Source organism: Harpegnathos saltator, unplaced genomic scaffold (genome assembly GCF_003227715.2).
Source record: "Harpegnathos saltator strain DR-91 unplaced genomic scaffold, Hsal_v8.6 scaffold1, whole genome shotgun sequence".
Taxonomy (NCBI): domain Eukaryota; kingdom Metazoa; phylum Arthropoda; class Insecta; order Hymenoptera; family Formicidae; genus Harpegnathos; species Harpegnathos saltator.
Genome location: NW_020229872.1, coordinates 674,959 through 694,377, shown reverse-complemented (window position 1 = coordinate 694,377; position 19,419 = coordinate 674,959). Strand labels below are relative to the sequence as shown.

The 19,419-nt window shown below is 49.6% G+C and overlaps 1 protein-coding gene across 10 annotated transcripts in view; it reads right to left on the bottom strand.

Annotated features, from left to right (window-relative positions):
* Positions 1 to 910: 910 nt before the first annotated feature.
* Positions 911 to 19,419, bottom strand: part of rhea (Talin_middle and talin-RS domain-containing protein rhea) — a 50,354-nt gene continuing 31,845 nt past the window's right edge. For 9 of the 10 annotated variants that reach the window (XM_025301235.1, XM_025301273.1, XM_025301070.1 and 6 more), the window contains 8 exons: positions 18,968 to 19,056; positions 17,248 to 17,706; positions 17,074 to 17,109; positions 14,651 to 16,464; positions 11,979 to 13,881; positions 10,813 to 11,559; positions 6,544 to 7,182; positions 911 to 5,802 (listed from right to left, as the gene is read on the bottom strand). In XM_025301235.1, coding sequence (XP_025157020.1) covers positions 4,228 to 5,802; positions 6,544 to 7,182; positions 10,813 to 11,559; positions 11,979 to 13,881; positions 14,651 to 16,464; positions 17,074 to 17,109; positions 17,248 to 17,706; positions 18,968 to 19,056 — 7,262 coding nt within the window. In that variant the 3' untranslated portion in view covers positions 911 to 4,227. The remainder of the gene's footprint in view (positions 5,803 to 6,543; positions 7,183 to 10,812; positions 11,560 to 11,978; positions 13,882 to 14,650; positions 16,465 to 17,073; positions 17,110 to 17,247; positions 17,707 to 18,967; positions 19,057 to 19,419) is intronic. The other variant, XM_025301118.1, reaches the window with a different exon arrangement.

Sequence of the window (19,419 nt, the reverse complement as noted above, 5' to 3'; positions counted from 1 at the left end):
ATGAAAAAGAAGAGCTGCGAAAAGGAATAAAATTATTGACCTGTTCCTTCCTGTGTGCAATGTCAAACATTGCACAAAGTATCCTGGATAAAGCGCCTTGTTGCGAGGCACAGGGGGGACGCGTACATAAACATTTTAACATGCGCACACACTCCTACAGATATACGCATACATGCAACATACACACCGCCCAAATGTTAGAAACTCTTTATTATCTGGTTACGTGTCGATACGAGTATAAACATTTGGATTGACAATACAGTAATGGCGATAAAAATCGGTTAATAATAAAATAATAATAATAATAACAATATATCTTCAGTAGTAATCAAGATTAATAATAAGAAAAGCCGCACGTAACGACGACGAGACATTAACCGTTCCGTAGCTTTCCGTAACATTCCGCGAAAAATAGATTTGCGTGGTGCTCAAGACACAAATATATAGACAATTATTGGAAAATACAACTAGTAAAAATATCTTCTATATATAATAATAATATAAATCATTCAAACAATGCGAAACATTATTATATCGTTATATCTGCGTAATATCGCTATCTTGTGTATATGTAAACTTTTCGTATAATATATATATATATATACACACATATATATATATATATACATACATACATATATATATATGTATATACGAAAATATATATACTATACACACACACACTCATATATGTGTGCGTGTATATATATATATATATATATATATATATATATGTATGTATGTATATATGTATGTATGTATGTATAATCTATGTATATATACTTCTCTATATATATATAATCTTTCGCGATACATTTGTCATGGCACGCTCCTTCGAAGACACACACAGAGACCCGCGCGCAAACCGACAGTTTCGCGACGTTTGTCGCTTGACATTCAACTTTTTTTCTCACGTCTGCTTTCGACTCTCGCACAAATCCAAGAGACAACCCCCGCGAATAAACCGATTTCCGTGCAATGTACAGAACCACGGACGATACTAAAGATCACTGCGGCTTCACAGAATTTAGCGTGACAGAAAATTTCGTGGCATCGTATTTAAACTTGCCGTCGATAAATTTATGTCGAACCAACGTAGGCTGATCTAAAAAAAATCTGACCTACTTTATTGCAGCAGGTCTGCATACACAGTGATTCGACGTTGAAATAGCTGTTACTGTTGATAAAATTATTACTTTACTTTACACGCTAAATATCCAGGAATTTGTGTCGAATGAATAAAAATGATCGACGATCATTCTTAACACATCTCTCGGGTGGCCTTTAACGTTAAGAGAATGTGCCCATAACTGAAGGTCTTTAGTATCGCCTCGTCGATGGCAGAAAGATGGCAATCAACAGATAAGATCCACGAACCCGAGAAGGAGGATCGAATTCATCAAGGATCAACACAGTCAATTTGTGAGACGTCGGTTTGCGCGCGACCGCACACAAAGTCACGATGGACGATCGCTCTCTTGGGGGAGGAGAAAAATGCGCACATACACATACACACACGACGGTGGATAAAAGCGGACGTATGTCACTCTGGGGGAAGGCAGGCGTTTGCTCGGTCGCGCGTCGTGTTCGGCAGCGCGTCATCGCCCATCCGCGTCGTCTACCATTACCGTCGGCACGCGATCGTACAAAGCGTTTGATCTCTTCCTTCGTTTTTTTTGGTAAATATTAGAAAATCTTCAAAATCACTACGAGAGCGCGTTAGAAAAAGAGAAAGCGGCAGCTCATCGGATTCAGGCACTTCACCTCGTCCACGAGGTCCTCGGCGGGGGGCCTCGCGGAGCTCTTCCCCGTGGAGAGATTCCGCCGCGCGTTACAACGACGGATTCATCGTTATCTTTGTCAACGGGTACAGGGCCTACGTCTACATTCGCGAGAGACTAACGATACAGTGATTGCATTATATAATCGATCGTTCGCAGGAGCCTCAACTAGGTCAGTCGCTTGAGCTTGTACTTTAATAAATTCATCGAAAATACGAGCCACCGCCTGTGACAGAACAGGTCGACGCAGATAGTACTGCGGATCGCGCGACGAGGATGTACACAAAACACAAGTGTCGAATCGAGAAAGAGAAGGAGGACAGAATGAAAGGCGGAGAGATACAGATGCAGTCGGGTGGTGTGAAGCGACAGCGCAGGATCCCCGGAATAAATAGAGAGACGCGATAAAACATCGGCCGTGGAGGGGCGGGGGAGACTAGGGCAGGAGGGTTAATCTAGAAAGCGGAAAATGTTAATGTAGCGAGTGCTGGTGAGTCGCCGGACCTCGCGCCGCATTCGCGGTGGGCGTCGCGCGCGACATCGGGAAAATTAATAAAATTAAATGATATGTTGCTTCTCTGGTTAATTCGTGGTTCTCTCGACCATTCGTTTTGTAAGTGTAAACGTAAATTAACTCTATATATTAAAAACTCAAGCGCGATTACGTACGTATATCACTATTCATCTTCAAGGTAAATGCGGTAGGCGATTAAAAGAAATAATAATAATTAAACGAACGAGAAGAAAAAAATGAGAAGAAGAGAGAAAGAGAGGAGAGGAAGAACCGTAAAAGTCTTACTCTGTGCGAATGAAAGTAGTAGTAGTAGTAGTAGTAGTAGTAGTAGTAGTAGTAGTAGTAATAGTAGTGTAGTGTAATAGTAGTGTGGTCACAGATGTCCATACTACTCCTGGATCGCTGACTTCATCAAAAGAGCCGTGAGTGAACGCAACGTGTTAGTACGTACGTGATATCTGACGTGATGAAATTTATAATCGCAAAAACATTTTCGTCAACATTCTAAGATGCCGAGCAATCGTAGCATGATGAAGTGCAAAAATACTGAAAGAGATGGTTTTTCATTTATTTGGGTTGAAAGTTGAACGCATCTATTTGTGTGATAAATATTCAAGTTTTGTAATATTTAGAAGTTATATCTCAATCAAAAACTATGAATCTTTCAAATTCCCTTTGAATTGTCCGTATATTTTAGAAATGTGGATCAATAGCACCGAAGGAAATTTTGAACTAACGAAAAACCATTTGCCATCCGCCATAAACATCATATATCCAACTAAAAATGGCCGAAACCGGAGATTCGGCCGACCTCAGCCTTTCCACACGTCAAAAAGTAACCCAAGTTAGCGATCTAGAAGTCAGTATAGACATCTGTGTGACAGTAACAGTAGTAGTAATAGCAGTAATAATAAAGTAAGTTAACCCTTACGTTATCGGAAGTAACGTTACGTACGCAGCAACAATCAAGTCAAGATCGATTTGATAGCATCGGTCATTAGCGAAAACGCGCGGCAACGCGGCACATCCACGAATAAATATACGCTCGTAAAAGGCTACAAGTCGAAAGCACGAGTTACACGTCTATCTAAGGGCACTTACTATCTTTCTCGTCTCGTTGCGAATAACTCGCCGCTCCGGCGCAAGCTTCTCATTTTTCGTGCTTCGAAGAGCGTCGGGACGCGGCTTCGTCGTTCTCGTCCGTCGGCCATGCGACGACTGGTTCCCGGACCTGGATGTTTTCAGGCATCTCTCGCGCGTTTTATTTGCGACGCGGTCGTCCGAGCATGACCAAATGACGGGCGACAATATACCAAACATATACTATTACCCGTCGGACAGAATTAGATTACGGTTTCGGTTATTTGGTCGTTCTTCGTCAGCGACCGGATCCGACTCTTTCCTTCCTATCACGAGCTCATTGAATCTCTTATTCAGAAATAGCTCTACCGCTTTACCTATCGTGACGCTAAAATCGCGTTTCGCGGCGCACGACGTGCTCGAACATGTTTCATGTTGAGGAAGAACGCATGAATTAGGCTGTTTCCGCAATAGGCGTAGCAAATCTTTAGTATCTCGCTCTAATCTCCAAGCTGTGCTGAATTTCTGGCAAAAGATATTCCCCGTGTTATTAGACTTTGGAAATTCGAAGTTTCTAGTATTGTTATTTCTGGCAGCGCCTCTGGAGAACGTCTCTTGCCGGAAATTTTCGGCCACTCGAAGCAAAAGGCTCAAGGTTTGCTATATGGGTCAGTTTTAACAGTTTCGGGCTTGAAGACGAAGGGGCTCTCTAGATCTATCGTAGATCGAGTCTCAAGGGACAAACGAGTCACTCTGCAACATTCCTGACCACCCATCTCATTCTCGGAAGATATTGCTATCGACTACCATCGCGCAAGCGGCTGTCAGATCTGTCGTTTTCCTCTCACCGTTTTACTGTTTATCCTCGAAGCGGAAGGTCTTCGTATTAGACTCTTGCCGACTCGACATGGTCATGGTAACGGTCTTCTTCTCCGTGACCTTGTGCAACGTTGATTGCTTAGTCGTACGTTCCTCGAGGGTGTCGTCAAGGGCAGACTTGAAGGTTGATAACTCGTTACCGGACGTCGTGTATTCTTTGGTTTCTTCACTGGTCTCGTAGTTGGAGCTGCTGCTCTTCCCGGGCGTGGACGTGTATACCTTCGTCGTGATGGTCTCGATTCTGCCGCCGGGCATGACTTTACTCTCGACGTTCTTGAACGTCTGCTGCTGCGGCACAGCGGCGCCGAACCGCTGGCTGTCCACTTGCCTCTCGGAGCGGAAGGTGCTCATCGGGCTGACATTCGAGAAGCGGTCGATGACACTCTGGTGATCCTGCGGAGATCTCTCGTACGCCTCCGGCGAGCTTTGCGTTTGTGGGGTAGACCTGCGCGTCGGGGACTTGTGCGAATACGAGATATGTTGAGGTGGTGGGTGGTACGCAATGTCCCCAGCGTGCTTCGTCTCCGCACCGAGAAAGCTCTCCTGATTGATCTTTCGTTCGATCGAGCTGTACTGACCGGGCGAGTTGTCTGTTACGATCTTCCTCTCTGTAACGATGTATGGACTTCTGTCCTGGTGACTGTCGCTATACTTCTTGTCCAACGAATCGCCTTCGAGAATGGCTGAGCGATATTGGGCGTCTTTCATCTTCCTCTCGAGAGTGCTCAAGGTCGAGTACACCTTCTCCGGACTGACTAGCTGCTGGTGATCACTGTCACCGAACTGGTGGTGGCTGATGTGCTGAGTGCTGGACTGCAGCTGGTCCAAGGTGTGATGCATCGCTTGCACCGGTGACTGAGCATGAGGCGGCTCGTACGACTTGGTCTCGTATCGCGTGGTGTAGCTCTCGTAACCGCTCTGGTCAACGTCGCCGTCTGCGTCGGCCAGGTCCGGCCGGTTCTTGTACTTGGCTTGACGGATGGCGGTCAGCCTGCCCCGGGCTTCCTCCAGCTCGCGTTCAATTCGCAACACCTCCGAGCGTGCGTTGATCTCCTGCGCGATGCCGCCTACCATGCGGCGGTTGAGGACCAAGGAACGGTCCTCCTCTTGTTGGATAGCCTGTTGCGCAGCGCGTACGAGATTATCGGTGGCACGTTTCACGGCATTTCCGGCAGCCTGCAGGCGCTTCGTGCTCTCGCTGTCAGGGTCTGCCTTGACTTTGCAAGCAACCAACAGTTGCGCCGTGCTGCTGGCAACCTGCTTGGCGCTGGAGATCAACTTTTCCTCGGAGCTTACTCCTTGAACGAGAGCATTGGCGGACTCCACGAGGCTGTGGGTGGCGGCCGCCACCAATCTGGCGGCGGAGATCAGACCCTCGGACCATTGGCCGTCATCAGAGCTAGTTAACGGCGTGCGAGACACTTTCCCGGTGGCGATCAGCTCGCGCTGGGCGGCGCTCGCGGCTTTGATCAGAGCGGAAGTGGCGGCGGCGATCGACTTGGCCGCTTCCAATATCATCTCGTCGAAGTTCATATCCTCGTTCGCCTCCTGCGGAATGAAATGATGTCTTGGAGTGAAATTCGATTGGGGAGCGATGAACGTTCGGGAATGACGTAACAACTAGAATCTTATCGAGCGAAACTCACCCTCGCCGCGGTACTTTTCGCGCGTCGACTTCTCTGGCCGCCGCAATAATATGTTCGATTCCTGGTCGATCATTTATAAACGACCAAGAAAATCAAACATATCTCGCGGAGAGCAGAACGATTCTCTACAATGTACCCCTCGCACTCGATTATATTCCTCCTATGTTATTATAATTCACACTTTCAACATGATTTCGTAGTCTCTTATTCGCTGTCTCACATTGACGTCTTTCCTGAAAAGGAAGTATCCCTACCTAACACATTTGCCGTCAGTGTCGCAAGCATGTGACCCTCCATTTGAACCCTCCTCTACTCGAGATTTCTCATCTCTAGTCAACATTTCCAGTTCTACTCGACACGATCGTTACCAACGTCACATGTGTGTGGTAACACTTTTCTTTCTACAAGGTGTTCTCTAAATATTTTTCCGCGTGCGCTTTAGTAGTCGAACACTCTGCAAAGCTAAATCTACTTTACACAATCACATACAAAAACAAATACGACACGGTCCGTGAGTAGATTTCAATTGAAACCAAATGTGGCAGCGAACGTGTTAATCTTCCCTCCGAACTTCAAGCAAGAATTGGAATCAAACTTTCTTCAACATTATGATTCTTCTAAACGACTACGGCCGTATGCTCACCTGAATACTTCTCCTCGGCCTCAGACTGGCCAGCTTCTTGGCGGCTGCATCGATGCTCGCAGCCGCGCCGAGCAGTTCGTTCTCGGCGATAACTGTAGGGTCGTCAGGGTCGACCCAGTCGTTGCCCTTCAACAGCTCAGCCACTGCGACCAGTTCGGTCACGCTCTGGGCGATCTTGCGCGAGATGACCGGCAATGTGTGCTTGGCGTCGCCCTGCCTCGAGGAGATCTGCAAGATCGCCTGGAGCAGTTCGCGGTAATTGATGGCGACGTCGTGGCCAGCCTGCAGGGTGCGGTCGCGCAGCTCGGCGGTCTCCGCGCAGTTATAGGCGGCGCCCTTGCAGATGGTCAACATGTCGCTGATCGACTTCCTGCCCATGTTGGCGGCGGCGATGATGTCGTCCTGCTTGCAGCTGTTGCCGGCGGCGACCGCCTTCGCCGTGGATGTCGTGATGCTCTTGGTGCAACGCACCAGGTCCTCCGGCGTCACGCTGCTCTTGTGCGTCTCCGGGCCGCTGAGGGCGCGGATCTCTTGCGCGATCGCCTCGATCGTCGACTCCAACGCTCTGGTGCCGCGCGTGTGCTCGTCCTCCACTGCCTTCACGGTTTTCAGCAGCGACGTCACATTCGTCACCATCACCTGGGCCAGAGAAAGAAGGTGCGCATCAGTCCACGGCCTGACGGCGAATCGCGTTCCCTCTCTTACGCTTACGTGTAAGAGAAGCGCGTGAATTGTTCACACTCCGTGACACGTGTTAATGCGCAAACCCGCGAGAGCTCGCGGGCAGGGTTAAGGCTACGAAATGAACGGACATTAATGGTTTTAGCTGTCAGGTAGTTCTCAGGTATCACGGGGGGAGGATAAAGGGTGCGCTAGATCGTCTGCAATCTGCAGCAGCTGGTCAATACACGTGAGACTGGATTAATGCGCGAAGCGTGGTGTGTTACATCATGAACGCGAGTCTACGCGACCCTCTCGACGATGATACGAGACACGCATGATAATGCGGAAGCTGTTAACGGGAAGTCTGTTAATCCGTGCACAAAAAGAAAGAAGAACGCACCGTCGTGAGACAGGGACGTACGTACCCAACTGATGACTCGGCCAAGTGAAAGTGGGTATCTCGGGTATCAACGTGAGCAATTGAGAAAGACTGATTTTTGCGAGAGAATCGTGGCTCATTAATACAGAGATTCGTTCGTACATGATTTCGCGACTACGTCGTAATCTACGTCAAGGTCCGTTAATTGGCGACTCGCAGGGCCCGACCTGTCTCGCCTCTTACGCGACCGTCACTCTTCTCCAGGTCTCCGCTCGTTTCCTTCACTTTAGCTGAACCAGGTCGTATCCTTCGCAACCCTTAGAGCGTGAGATAAGTTTGATAGATAGACTTGTGTGTGTACGGCAGCAAGTTTGTACACAGCGAGTTGTACATACAATTACAGGTATACATGATGCTGAAGAGGGAACAGAGAAAAAACGGATAAATCCTGCGCTGCAGCGCCAGTTCAGCTAAGAAGGGAAACAAAAAGCGGAGCTTTCTCGACGACATACACGCAGACATAGAGAAGAGAGAATCGGAGTCTGCCAGCGCATCGCGGGGCCAGCATTTCGCACATTTCGCTCGTGCGGATCGCGCTCGATCGTGAGTCAATTTTCGAATTATATATTTCACGCGAGCGATGCGACGGAGGAGGAAACGGAAAATCCGGCTACATGAGCAACAGTAAGTCGGACGTCCGTTGGACCGGCTGAGAGCTCTCAGAAGCGGAGAGCAGGCGGATTAGCTCCTCCTCTTGATCGGACACGAACCATTCCGATTCCGAGCCGCCGACGTCGCTCAGAGGCACGAACTGCTGCTGCAGCTGTTGCTCTAAGACCTGTCCGGGACATCGGCCAGACCAAAATCGTCAATGAGACTCGTATTAAAGTCCACCGCGCATCGTCGACACATTTATCATACGCAAGTGGCAAGTAATATTAATAAGTAGCAGCAGTAATATACACCACCGCCATTTATCGCGGATCTCTCTCGACACATCTCTCTCGAGGACACACTACGCGAGGAAGCAATGTACAACCAAGGCGGAGTCTTGCGTTCAGCAAACAACATCCTCTACGAGAAGAAAAGAAGTGCCTTTCGCCGAAGGGTGAGCGAAAGGGAGGGAGAAAGAAAGAAAGAAAGAAAGAGAAAGAAGGAGAAAGAAGAGAGGAGGAAGAGAAAGAATCACGTCATCCGCCGCTCTAAGTGGTAACTTCACACACATGGAAGATAGATACGAAGCCGAACAATAAGCGTCGTTCAAGGTGGACTTTAATGGTGTCTCTCTTGCATTTCGGTCCGCCATGCTCACGGGGCGGAATAACACGGAATGACAGATTCTCGCGGCCTTGTCTCGACTGTTGTGCTCCCGAGAACTGCGGTCAATCGCGATCATCAGCGTTCTGTGACGACGGACGTCGTGTGAGATTTTTAGTAGAGCGAGGGCGCAAGATCGGTTAGAGGCGAGAACGATCATGAAGACGCTCGTGAGAATGTGTCAATTAAAGTCCACCCAAAAAAAGGAACAAAAAGGGCAAGTGTCTCGGAAGTTATGCCATGGACTTGTGTACACAGACTGCTGCACCCTCTCATCAGGGAGCTTTGAAGATAAGATCTCAGAGACCGCTATACTCCTCTTCCGCAGGCACGCGCTATCTTCGTCTAGCTTTCTTCGATAGGAACCAAGCTAGAACGATCGAACGTGTCTGTGGGCATAGGGCATCCTTTTCGGATGTGGTCTCCGCGGTCTCTTTGCCCAGTCTGTATATACAAGTCTACGAATTATGCATTCCACACAGAGAAAATATTATATATAAAAATTACGACTTTTTACGAATTTTTGCAACCAAGAATATTAGACTGCTACGTATTTGTTTAAAAGTTCATGCTCATTGAAATTACTTGGATGTTTCTTTCCTTCGTCGTTTAGCATTTTTACGGTGACTCATACTCATACAGTGCCGGTATAGCCCGGCTGCACGAAAACAGTTTGAAAAGAATCTGACGATTTTGTAACGTAAATTTGCCACAACATTTTCTCCGTGTACGGTTAAGTCTGGAGCGACACGATTAGGACCTCCGATCGGTTAATCAATTAGGGGGCGGGGGAGACACCCAAACAACCAAACTTCATTAGTCTTCACGGGTGCTTAGATTGAAATTCACCCTGGACGAGCACCTCCGAAGGAGAATATACTACAGGTGGCTTTCTTTACGGTTACGTCTGGAACGACATTATTGGAACTCGGTGAGTAAAATCGACCGTCGGAGATTCGTTAGGACTCGCCAGGGTGCCTCATCCGTATTCGCGGGATGTCCCATCGGATGAATCTCTCGATTCTACGGTTATTTCGGGCAGTTGCCGAATCGGCCGGCCACCGGCGGGAGTTAATGTCGCACGGCCCGATATTATTCCACGTACACGCAATAAAGAGCCGCCCGCGCCGACGGCGACGGCGCCGTCGCGCCGTGAACAACGGGTTCCTTCCAATCAAGCGCCGCCCTCCCGGCCGGGTTAATCTTTCAAGCGGCAACGTAAGCGCGACTAATCCGCTCTACTCTCGTTATTAGGGCATATTAGGGCAGAATGTCTAACATGTCTAACATGCACATCCGTCGCATGTGCATATGCAGATTGTTGGGTCGAACTAAAGCAAAAAGTTCTACCACACCATCTTGTAAACAAACGCCTGTAAAGTTTTCAATTGAGGAATTGATTGAAGAAGATCGGCGAATGAGTTATGCGATACCCATTCTTTTTAACTGAAACAGGTAGCACTCTGTTTGCCGCTAGAGCGAAGCAAGTGTACCTTGGTGTTGAAGGGAAAAGAAGCAGAGTTCTAGTGCAGCTTTAGTTCAGTTAAAAAGAATAGACCCATCGTTAAGCTGAACAAGAACGTTACGCCGCTTCATTTGCAGCCGATTGGCGAAGCCTCACCTTCACTGGTTCAGAGTACTAGTCCATTTAGCGCATCGTGCGCGAGAATCCGTCTTCCTTAATCAGTAGCTTAAGTCTTATATGGTTGTTCACAAAATGGTGTAAGTCTTTTTAATTTAGTTCAAGCCAATTCACATGCGATACGGCGATTGCATTCATGATCAGACACCCTGTACATATATGTATATATGTATATATATATATATATATATATATGCATATACACATCACGATGACCACGTGTGAGCGAAGCGAGAAGACACAGTCGCACGACGAGAGCGAAGTTTACCTTGGCGGAATCCTTGAGATGCGCCATGCTGGGGTCGTTGATGGGTTTGCCGCTGGCAGCCTTGGTGGCGTGTATAAGATCGCCCAATGCGGAGGCGACGTCCTTCACGGCGTTGATGAGCATCACCTGCGCCTCCGGATTCTGACTGCCCAGACTGGCCGCGCCGTATTTGACGACCTCGGCCAACTGAACGATGGTAGAGACAGCGTTCTGCGCCGCTACGGCCAACTGTTCCTGCGACGACGCGGCGCCGGCGACCAAGGTTTTCGTGTCCTCCACCAGGGCCTTCGCGGTCTTCAGGATGTTCTCACGATGATCGGCAAACGTGTCGTCCTCGTTTTCAGCATGCAACGTACCGGCGGTGGCGAACATGATGGTAGTGTCGAGGTCGCCGATGATGCCGGACACGGTGCTGGCTGCGTTGATGCACGCTTGGGTACCGCGCGAACCAGCTTGCAGAGCGGCCAACACCTGCGACACTTTCTCTGTCACGACCTTGCTGTGCTCGGCGACGTCGCGCTGTGCGTACACGTCGCCAGGCGACATCTGACAGATGCCGGCGGCACGTACTATGTCGGCGCAGGCACGGCCGAGTCCTTGAACGCCCGTCCGTAATCGCGCCGACACGTCGGCGTTTGAAGCTGCTGCGGATGCTCCGGAGGTGTCGCGGGCCAGCTGAGTGTACTTGTGAGATATGTCGACCGCCAGTGGACCCAGTCTAGCCACGTCGGTGCTAGATTTTGTTGACTGTAAACGGAAAGAGAACGTGTTAAGCGAATTAAGTTGTATGCTCTACAAATATATGAATATAAATATATGCATAATATAATTGGGTGTGTATAAATTTATGTATATAAATTGTATATAATGTAAATATATAATTATACACGTATATAAATATAAATTTTAACTAAGAAAAGTAGCGAAAAGGGAAACAGGTAACTTGAGAAGTAACGCGTTGTTTCGAACTTGAAGACGGTAATGACGTTGACAAATCATGCATCTTTTCGACAGCGACTTGGTGACGACTTGGTCATTTCCCTTAATAATGATGAAAATAACACAATTATATTTGTTACGTGACAATAGCAGACACTTTTCAATGAGCAATGGCAGTCTATTTTGAAAAAAGTTTCCCAAGTCTGACCTGTTGGAGAAGAACTTACCATTTCTTGTGCCAACCGAGCGATCTCCTTCGCGGCTTCGACCATCCTCGTCTGGTAGTCGACGTAAGAGTCCACTGTGTCGATGGTGGACATCCGATGATCCTCCAGTCGGACCATCGCGCGGGAAATCGTGTCAATAAGACCGGTGACGATACCATGCGACGTCGATATGGTCCCGAGGGTGTGCTGCAACTCCTGGAGTGCGTCCTTGGTGGACTCGACGGTCTCGTCCACTTCGGGGTGCAAGGCGATGGCCTTCAGGTTGCCGCCGGACTCTTTCGTTACGTAGATCAACTGCAGAGCGGACTCGGCCACAGTCTTAGTCTGGTCTAACAGTACCATCTGCTGCTTCGAGTGCACCATGTTGGACGCGGCCCCGATGGCGCCGGAGACGAGCGGTTCCGAGTAGAGCGCGATCTGATTGACGGCGTGGCCGAGGTTTTCAGCCTCGCATATCGCCGCGATGCGCAGCGGCTCCAGCTTCTCGCGCAGCTCGCTCGCGCTGCTCTCCATCTGGTCCGTGAAGCCCTGCATAGTGTTTTCGCGACGCGGTACCAACGACTGTGAGACCGCGCTCAAAGATGCGGCGTCCAGCTCGCGGATGCGCGCTGACAACTTCTCGATTGCAGCGTCACATTCCTTTTGACCGGGCGCTTTGTCGCGTATCGATGCTACCAGCGACTTGATCGAGTCGCTCACGCTCTTGCTGTGGTTCGCCAACAGCTGCCAAGTCGGCGGGTCCTTCGGGCTGATCGCTAGGCTCTTGGCCGCTTGCACCATGGCGCACGAGCCGTCGATGATGGACTTGCCGGCGCTCGTGATCGGCTCCTGCGCCGCCCTCGCCGCGACGGATATCTTCGCCGGCTGACTCACGAATTCCGGCGAGCTTGCAAAAGTGCAGAGATTGTCGACTGCCTCCAGCAGCGGTTTCGTCGCCTCCGCGCACTTCTCGCGATTCACGTCCGAATAATTCTGATCGAGCGCCTTGATCTCCTTTACCAGACAGGCTGTCGAGTTGGCGACGTCTTTGGCGGACTGGACGAAATGTCGCTTAGCCACCGGGTTGCTGGTTTTGCTGGAGGCGACTCTGCAGGCGTTGCAGAGGGCACTGGTGTGCTTGGCAATCATGGTCGCGGCTGAAAGCACCTGTTGCTGCGTGCTTGTCGGATTGCCCAGGCTCTGGCAGCCTGTGTGAATGGCCTGCGCCGCGCGGAGGAATTGGGCCTGGTCTACCAGGCCTGGCTTACCCGCTACGGATGTGGGGTCACTCACTCCAGCCAAGTAGGCTGCTTGAGCCGCGGCTTCTATCAGGCCGCAGATCGAGGAAGAGACCCCTTTCACCGCGACGGAGAATTGCGAGTATTCTGATTTCTTGGCGTGGTTCGCGATGCCGGTCATACCGTCGCCCAGGCTCTTGCTCTTCTCCATCACGGTCTCCAGGCACTCGAAGTACGAGGCGTCGGAGATCGGCTCGTTCGGATTGTCCAATAACGACCGCATGGACTGAATGTTCCTGATGGCGTTGTCGCACTCGTTCTGCCCAGGCGCCGCTGACGTGCACACGTCCACCAGGTAGTTGATGGAGTCGGTGACGGCGCGCGCCGCCGCCGACAGTTGGTTCTTGGCATTCGGGGTGGTGGGGTCCGCTGAGATGGATTTCGCAGCGAGGAGGAGCTTGCAGGATGTCATGCTGACGTTCTTTAGCGACACCACCACCTGGCTGCGCGGCTCGTTTGCCGTCTGGCCCGCCATCTGGATACCCACAGACAGCAGGTCGTTGAAGGCATTGGCGAATTGACGCGACGAGCTCGCGAGCTGTACGGCTGAGCGCACTGACGACACTAGGTTCGAGGAAGCGTCGTTCAGATTGGCGGCCGCGTTGTTCAGGTCGTTCTGTAGTTGCCTGTGAAATTGTAGAAATACAACGTCTATAGAGGTACAACGCCTGTGTATGTATGTGTGTATGTATGTATGTATGTATGTATGTATGTATGTATGTATGTATATATATATATATATTTATCGTACGCCAATTATTACCGATACGAATGCAGTTTGAGCGATAAGAGAGTACGCGAAAGATACCGTGCAAAAATAAAAACTAGAACAAATGCAACAAGTGAGGGAATCCAGGTCATGTTGATCATAAGTTTCGCTTGCATAATACATTTGTGTTGTGAGAGTAAGAAAGGAACCACAAGGTGTCCCTTGTAGAGGGACTTGTAGCGCTTCTCTTCTTTGAGTTTGATTCAAAATGGAGAAATGTATTGCGGTTGTGATGGAGAGAATATGTCTAAGAACTCGGGAGCAGACGAGGACATTTCTGAGCTTCTCAAAACATATTACTGTTATGATGTTATGAAATATACTAAAAGTGTTATGAATATATCAATTTCCCCCGACGACAGTATCAGTCAGTAGCATTGTATCGCGCGTAATGGTAATAAAATCGATATTAGAAAGTAATTAATTTTAGCCAGAAGCAGATTTGTATTAAAGAGGAAATTAATTTGTATTAGAAGCGGACATTTTTTTACCAACAAAGTTGTTTTTATTAACGACGTTATTAGTTCCAAAAGTTCTGAAAAGTATCATCTCGCTCCCTTCACGTTTCTCGCGACACGCAATTATTCAAGGACAGGCGCGAGGATCGTCGAAGTATCCATACTTACCCATAACTCTTGTCAGTGTACAGGAATTCGTTCGTGCTGAGCACCTGGCTCAGGTCCTCTATGTACTGTATAGCCTCGTCCACGTCTTGTTGGCCAGGCAGACAGGAGACGCACTTGTTCAACGAATTGGAAACGTCCTTCGCCACGACAGCCAAATTGGCTTCATTCTCCGGATTTTCTGGATTCTTGAGCACGCGGCGCGCCTCTTTGACCAAGTGCAAAGATCGCAGGATCACGTCGTCCGCCGTCATCAGCACCTTCTTCTGCATCTCCGGCTGATCGGATGTGGCCGCTACGCCGCGAACAGCGTAAGCGAGGTCTTTCAAGGCCGACGCGGTCTCCCGGGCGGCACTTCCGGTGTAGTTCTCGTTACCCTGCTTGGCGGCGGACAGCAGCTGCGCCATGGCGAATCCGACATTTTTCGATGTGGCGCCAAGTCGCAGCGCGGTGGACTCGGTCGTCTCCTCGGGCAGTGGTCTCAAGGAAGCGGCTTCGACGGCGCGGTAAAACTCACCTAACTCGTCCTTCAAGCTGTTGATCAACTCCTCCGCTGCGTCGAGCTCCAATCCGCCGCAGGCTTCTCTGGCGCGCGTTACCGCGGATCTCAGATCTGCCAGGGAAGAACCTAGCTGCTGTGAGGTATCATTCAATTGCATAGCGGACGCCTGATCGGTCACCGTTGGTAACACAGCCCTGGTCGCCTTCACCACGGCGGTGGCTGGGTGCAGGAACTGCTCAGAGGCGTTTATCAGATTCAACTGCGCGGTGGGAACATCCGGTGATGTTTGCGTGCCCTTCACGCCGGATACCAAATGGGAAATGTGTTGAGCCATCGCACGACATTCCATGTTGAGTTCCTCTTGACTGGCTGGGTTAGTATTATGATGCGCGACGCCGGAGGACGCCGCGATGCACTGTGTAGCCGTAGCGGCCGCCTGCTTAGCGCATGCTTCCAACCTGGTGATAAGTTTCCAGCGCAACGCCGGTGTTGCTGCCGCGGTAGTCGCAGCACGTAACTCTTCGGCCGCCTGGCGTAGCCGATCCTGCATCTTGGCGTCGTGCGGACTGCTAGCGCACTGTCGCGCCGCCTCCACCATCTTAGCAGTAGCGTCGGCCAGTAGCTTAGCAGCGGCCAACAGACGCTGCTGCTGTTCTGAGTCCGTCTGCTTCTCAGCCTCGCCTTTGATGCTTTGAATCAGCTGGGCGGTCGCTTGACCGACCACTCGTGCTTGGCGCACCATCTCGCCAGCGTCGCCGGTGCTCGCGAATAGTTTGTCCGTTGCTACCAGTATAGTCTCCACCGCACCCTCTTGGATGGTGTCCTTGGCACGTTCGCTCCTGGTGGCGGTCTTAATGTGATTAAGAAGGTCGTTGAGGGTACGGCTGACCTCGCTGGCGGCGACACTCAGTTCCTTCAGCAGATTCTCGTCGCTGCAAGTCTCGTTGCAGACTTGGACCAGGCTTTCGACGGCTCTGGTCACCTCGCGGACGGCGTTCATCAGCTGGGTCTGGCACGCAGGCGAGTGCATGGTCGGCGCTACCACTTTCGCGCAGGCAACGAGCTGCGACGTGGCTAGCGCACACTGCGTCGCGGCTGAAATCACCTTGTTCTGGGTGGCTGAGTCCTCGCAGGTGGCCGCTATGTTCTTCGCTTTCAGCACGAGTGCTGCGGTAGTGTTTGCCACGGCCTTCGCGAGCGCCAGCAACATATCCTGCAGCTCGCGGTTCGAGTCGTCCTCTTCGCCGATGGTCGTCAACACTTGGTGCGAAGCCTCGCCGACACGCGACGCTGCGTTCAGCAGATTCTGCCGCGGCTGGAAAGCGAACGATGAAAGCGATTAAAATGCCGTCAACGGCCGACGCGAAAGATCCAGTAAACGCGACGACGTATTAATAACATATTAGAGTACATTATTCTCTGGGAAATCATTTTCTGGGAAAAGTCAACGAAAATGTCGAAAGAAATTGCAATGCCAAGTCATATCGTAATAAATATTCTTACAAGCATGGCTGATTAAATCAAACCTATTTAAGTATACTCATACAGTCATTTCTTTTGCAATGGCTGTATTTCCAAAACTATATTCTTGCTTGCGCGTTTACACATGTACTATGTCCGAAATGAAAATCGCAAGAAAAATCTGTTCTCGAGAATCATTCTCAAGTCAAGAAAAAAGAATCGAGTTTATGCCAGATATTTTCGTGGATACTCTTAACCAACGAAAAAAAGATCGCTCAGCTTTTAAAATAATTTTTCAGTAAAAACTGGTGCATGAGATAGTTGGCTCATAAAACAAACGCCTGAAGAATTGAAAATCCTGCATTCGCAGGATCAACTGAAGAAGGAGGGATACGAACGTGCCTGTGAAAGCAAGTCTAACTCGTGTGTCTACGCTACGAGAAGCTGAGGTATTAGTGCTTACATATTGTCCGTAGAGCGTAGACGTAATGTAGAAAGGCTGCGGAGAGAAAGAGGAGACTTTGAGACGACACACACGACAGGATATTCTACTTCTACCGTACGTGTTGGAAGTACGCATACACACGCGAGTGTATCTCTTCTCCTCACTCGGCTGCGCGAGCGAGCGATCACTCACCTCCTTGGTCTCTGGCTCCGTGGCTTTCAGCAGGTCCGAGAACGCTGTGCAAAGTTTCCGAGCGGCGTCCAGCAGTCGTTCGCCGGACGACTCGTCGTCCATGAGGGCGGCTATCATTCTCACGCCCTTCGTCATCTCCGGTAAATTCGTGGCGATTGTCGTGATCGCGGCGCCCACCGCGGTGTGGTCCACGTTGTCCGCCGGCCCTGAGGTCAGCGTGACCACCTGGGCGGTGGCGGCGTTCATCGCCGCGATCTGCGAACCCACGCTCTGCTTGTGGGTGTCGATCGTTTCCTCGATCCATCTCAAGGATGCCGGATCGGTGCCGAGGTTGGGCATCTCCTCCATCGTCAGGAGCTCGGCCTTCGCGGCGTGGATCACCTCGTGACCGGCGGTGATGGTAGACAGTAAGGCACGTTGCGGTTCAGACAGGACGGATGTCACTTTGGTTTGTTGGACCTGGTTCATCGAACAGTCGCGTGTTACAGAGGGAGAGTCGCTTCGGCCAAACGGCACTGCTAAACGACGCGTGAGGAAGGATGTTCTCCTTGATGAACGTTCTCCAGGAGAACGAACGTAAACGGGGGAGAGAGCGTATGCGCGTATACATGACGAAGCAGTAAACTGCAACCAATAGTTGCGGCGATACAGAGTTTACCGAGCGACCGAGCTGAGCGCGCACGACTGTTCCGACTGGCCGTGAGAAGGCAAATCGAACTCTGCAAAACGTGCGACGAGATATACAGAGGTACATTTTTCTTCTCATCAGACTTGGGAAGTCGAACACATTACTCGGAACGTTGTTACCGTCGCGAGTTGCTTCTTTTCGGTAATGACCTGGACGTTATTTCCTCTCGCTAGTGACGTTGAAGGTATTTCTTTTCCGAGTAACTAGATATAATCGTTATTTTGTAATTTTCGTTATATACAGAAGTCACGCAGGATGGACGGAAAGGAATCACACAAGGGTCTTTGGAACTTGGTGAAAATAACAACGACTCGTGAACGAAAAATAATAAAAAAAAAGAACGAATCAACGACTCGATGAAAATTGTAACTTCTCGAGCAACTCGTAAGAAAAGAAAAGGAAAAAAAAAGTACTTCCCAAGCCTCCTGCATCCTTCCAGTTCAGCAGTAAGCACCGTATACGTAACGCGTAACGCGGATAAAAATCGCCCGATGAACGCGAGACGCAACGACGAGTCGTACACGATAAATAAATGAATAAATAAAAGAACCAAACGGAGGATTCATCAACCGAGAAGTAAAGAGGATAACTGAAAATGTTATCTTAGTGTACCTACTCTGTGTCCGCAATAGAAGGCGCCTAGCATGAAAATAAATTTAACCGTCTATTAGTCCCTTGGAGTCTCTCGCTTTAGCGTGCAGTACAACTGATTTCTTTTTCTTTTCTTTTCTGTTCACTCATACTCAGTGATCTTACAGGCATTCATTGAAAGAGTGCGATACCGTGCCAAGTGCGCGCGTGGCGTGTATACGTGAGTATCAATCGTGAGTCGTTTGACGCGGGTCCGTAGTCGTCGGCGCGGCGACTACGTGTCCGAGCGGTCTCGGCAGAGCACAATCTCTCTCTTTTTACACCTCGAGGCGCGCATATATATATATATATATGTATATATGTATATTTATAACAAGCAACTAAAAAATACCGACATCTAAGGTGAGCGGCAAGCTTGGGCGCTTCTCAGCGGAGGCTTACCATAGGCGGAGCGTGCGCGATGTTCACCTGTCCGCTGACGGTTGTGTATTGAGCACCGCCTACGTGACCGGTTCCATATGGCCGGGCCCCTACAAATCACACACCATGCACTCTAATCTAGAAATCCCGACTTCTATATTTACAACTACCGATCGAGTCCTCGATATCGTGAGTCTGTTCGCGTTCCAGGGAGAATGACTTGCCGCTACTACGCTGACAGAAAAGCTGGACTTTATGTCATTTTTTTTCTTTCTTTTTTTTAGCTTCTCAGTTAATCAACTCCTCGTCGTAAGCGACACTATCACGAACAAATGCTCGAAGCTAAACACGTGTATTTACAGAAAGGTGGAGATATGTATATATATTATGTACAGTAACATTGACCAACAGCCAGGATCCGAGGATTCAATCGTGCAAAGGATCGCTAATTGATCTCTCTCTCTCTCTCTCTC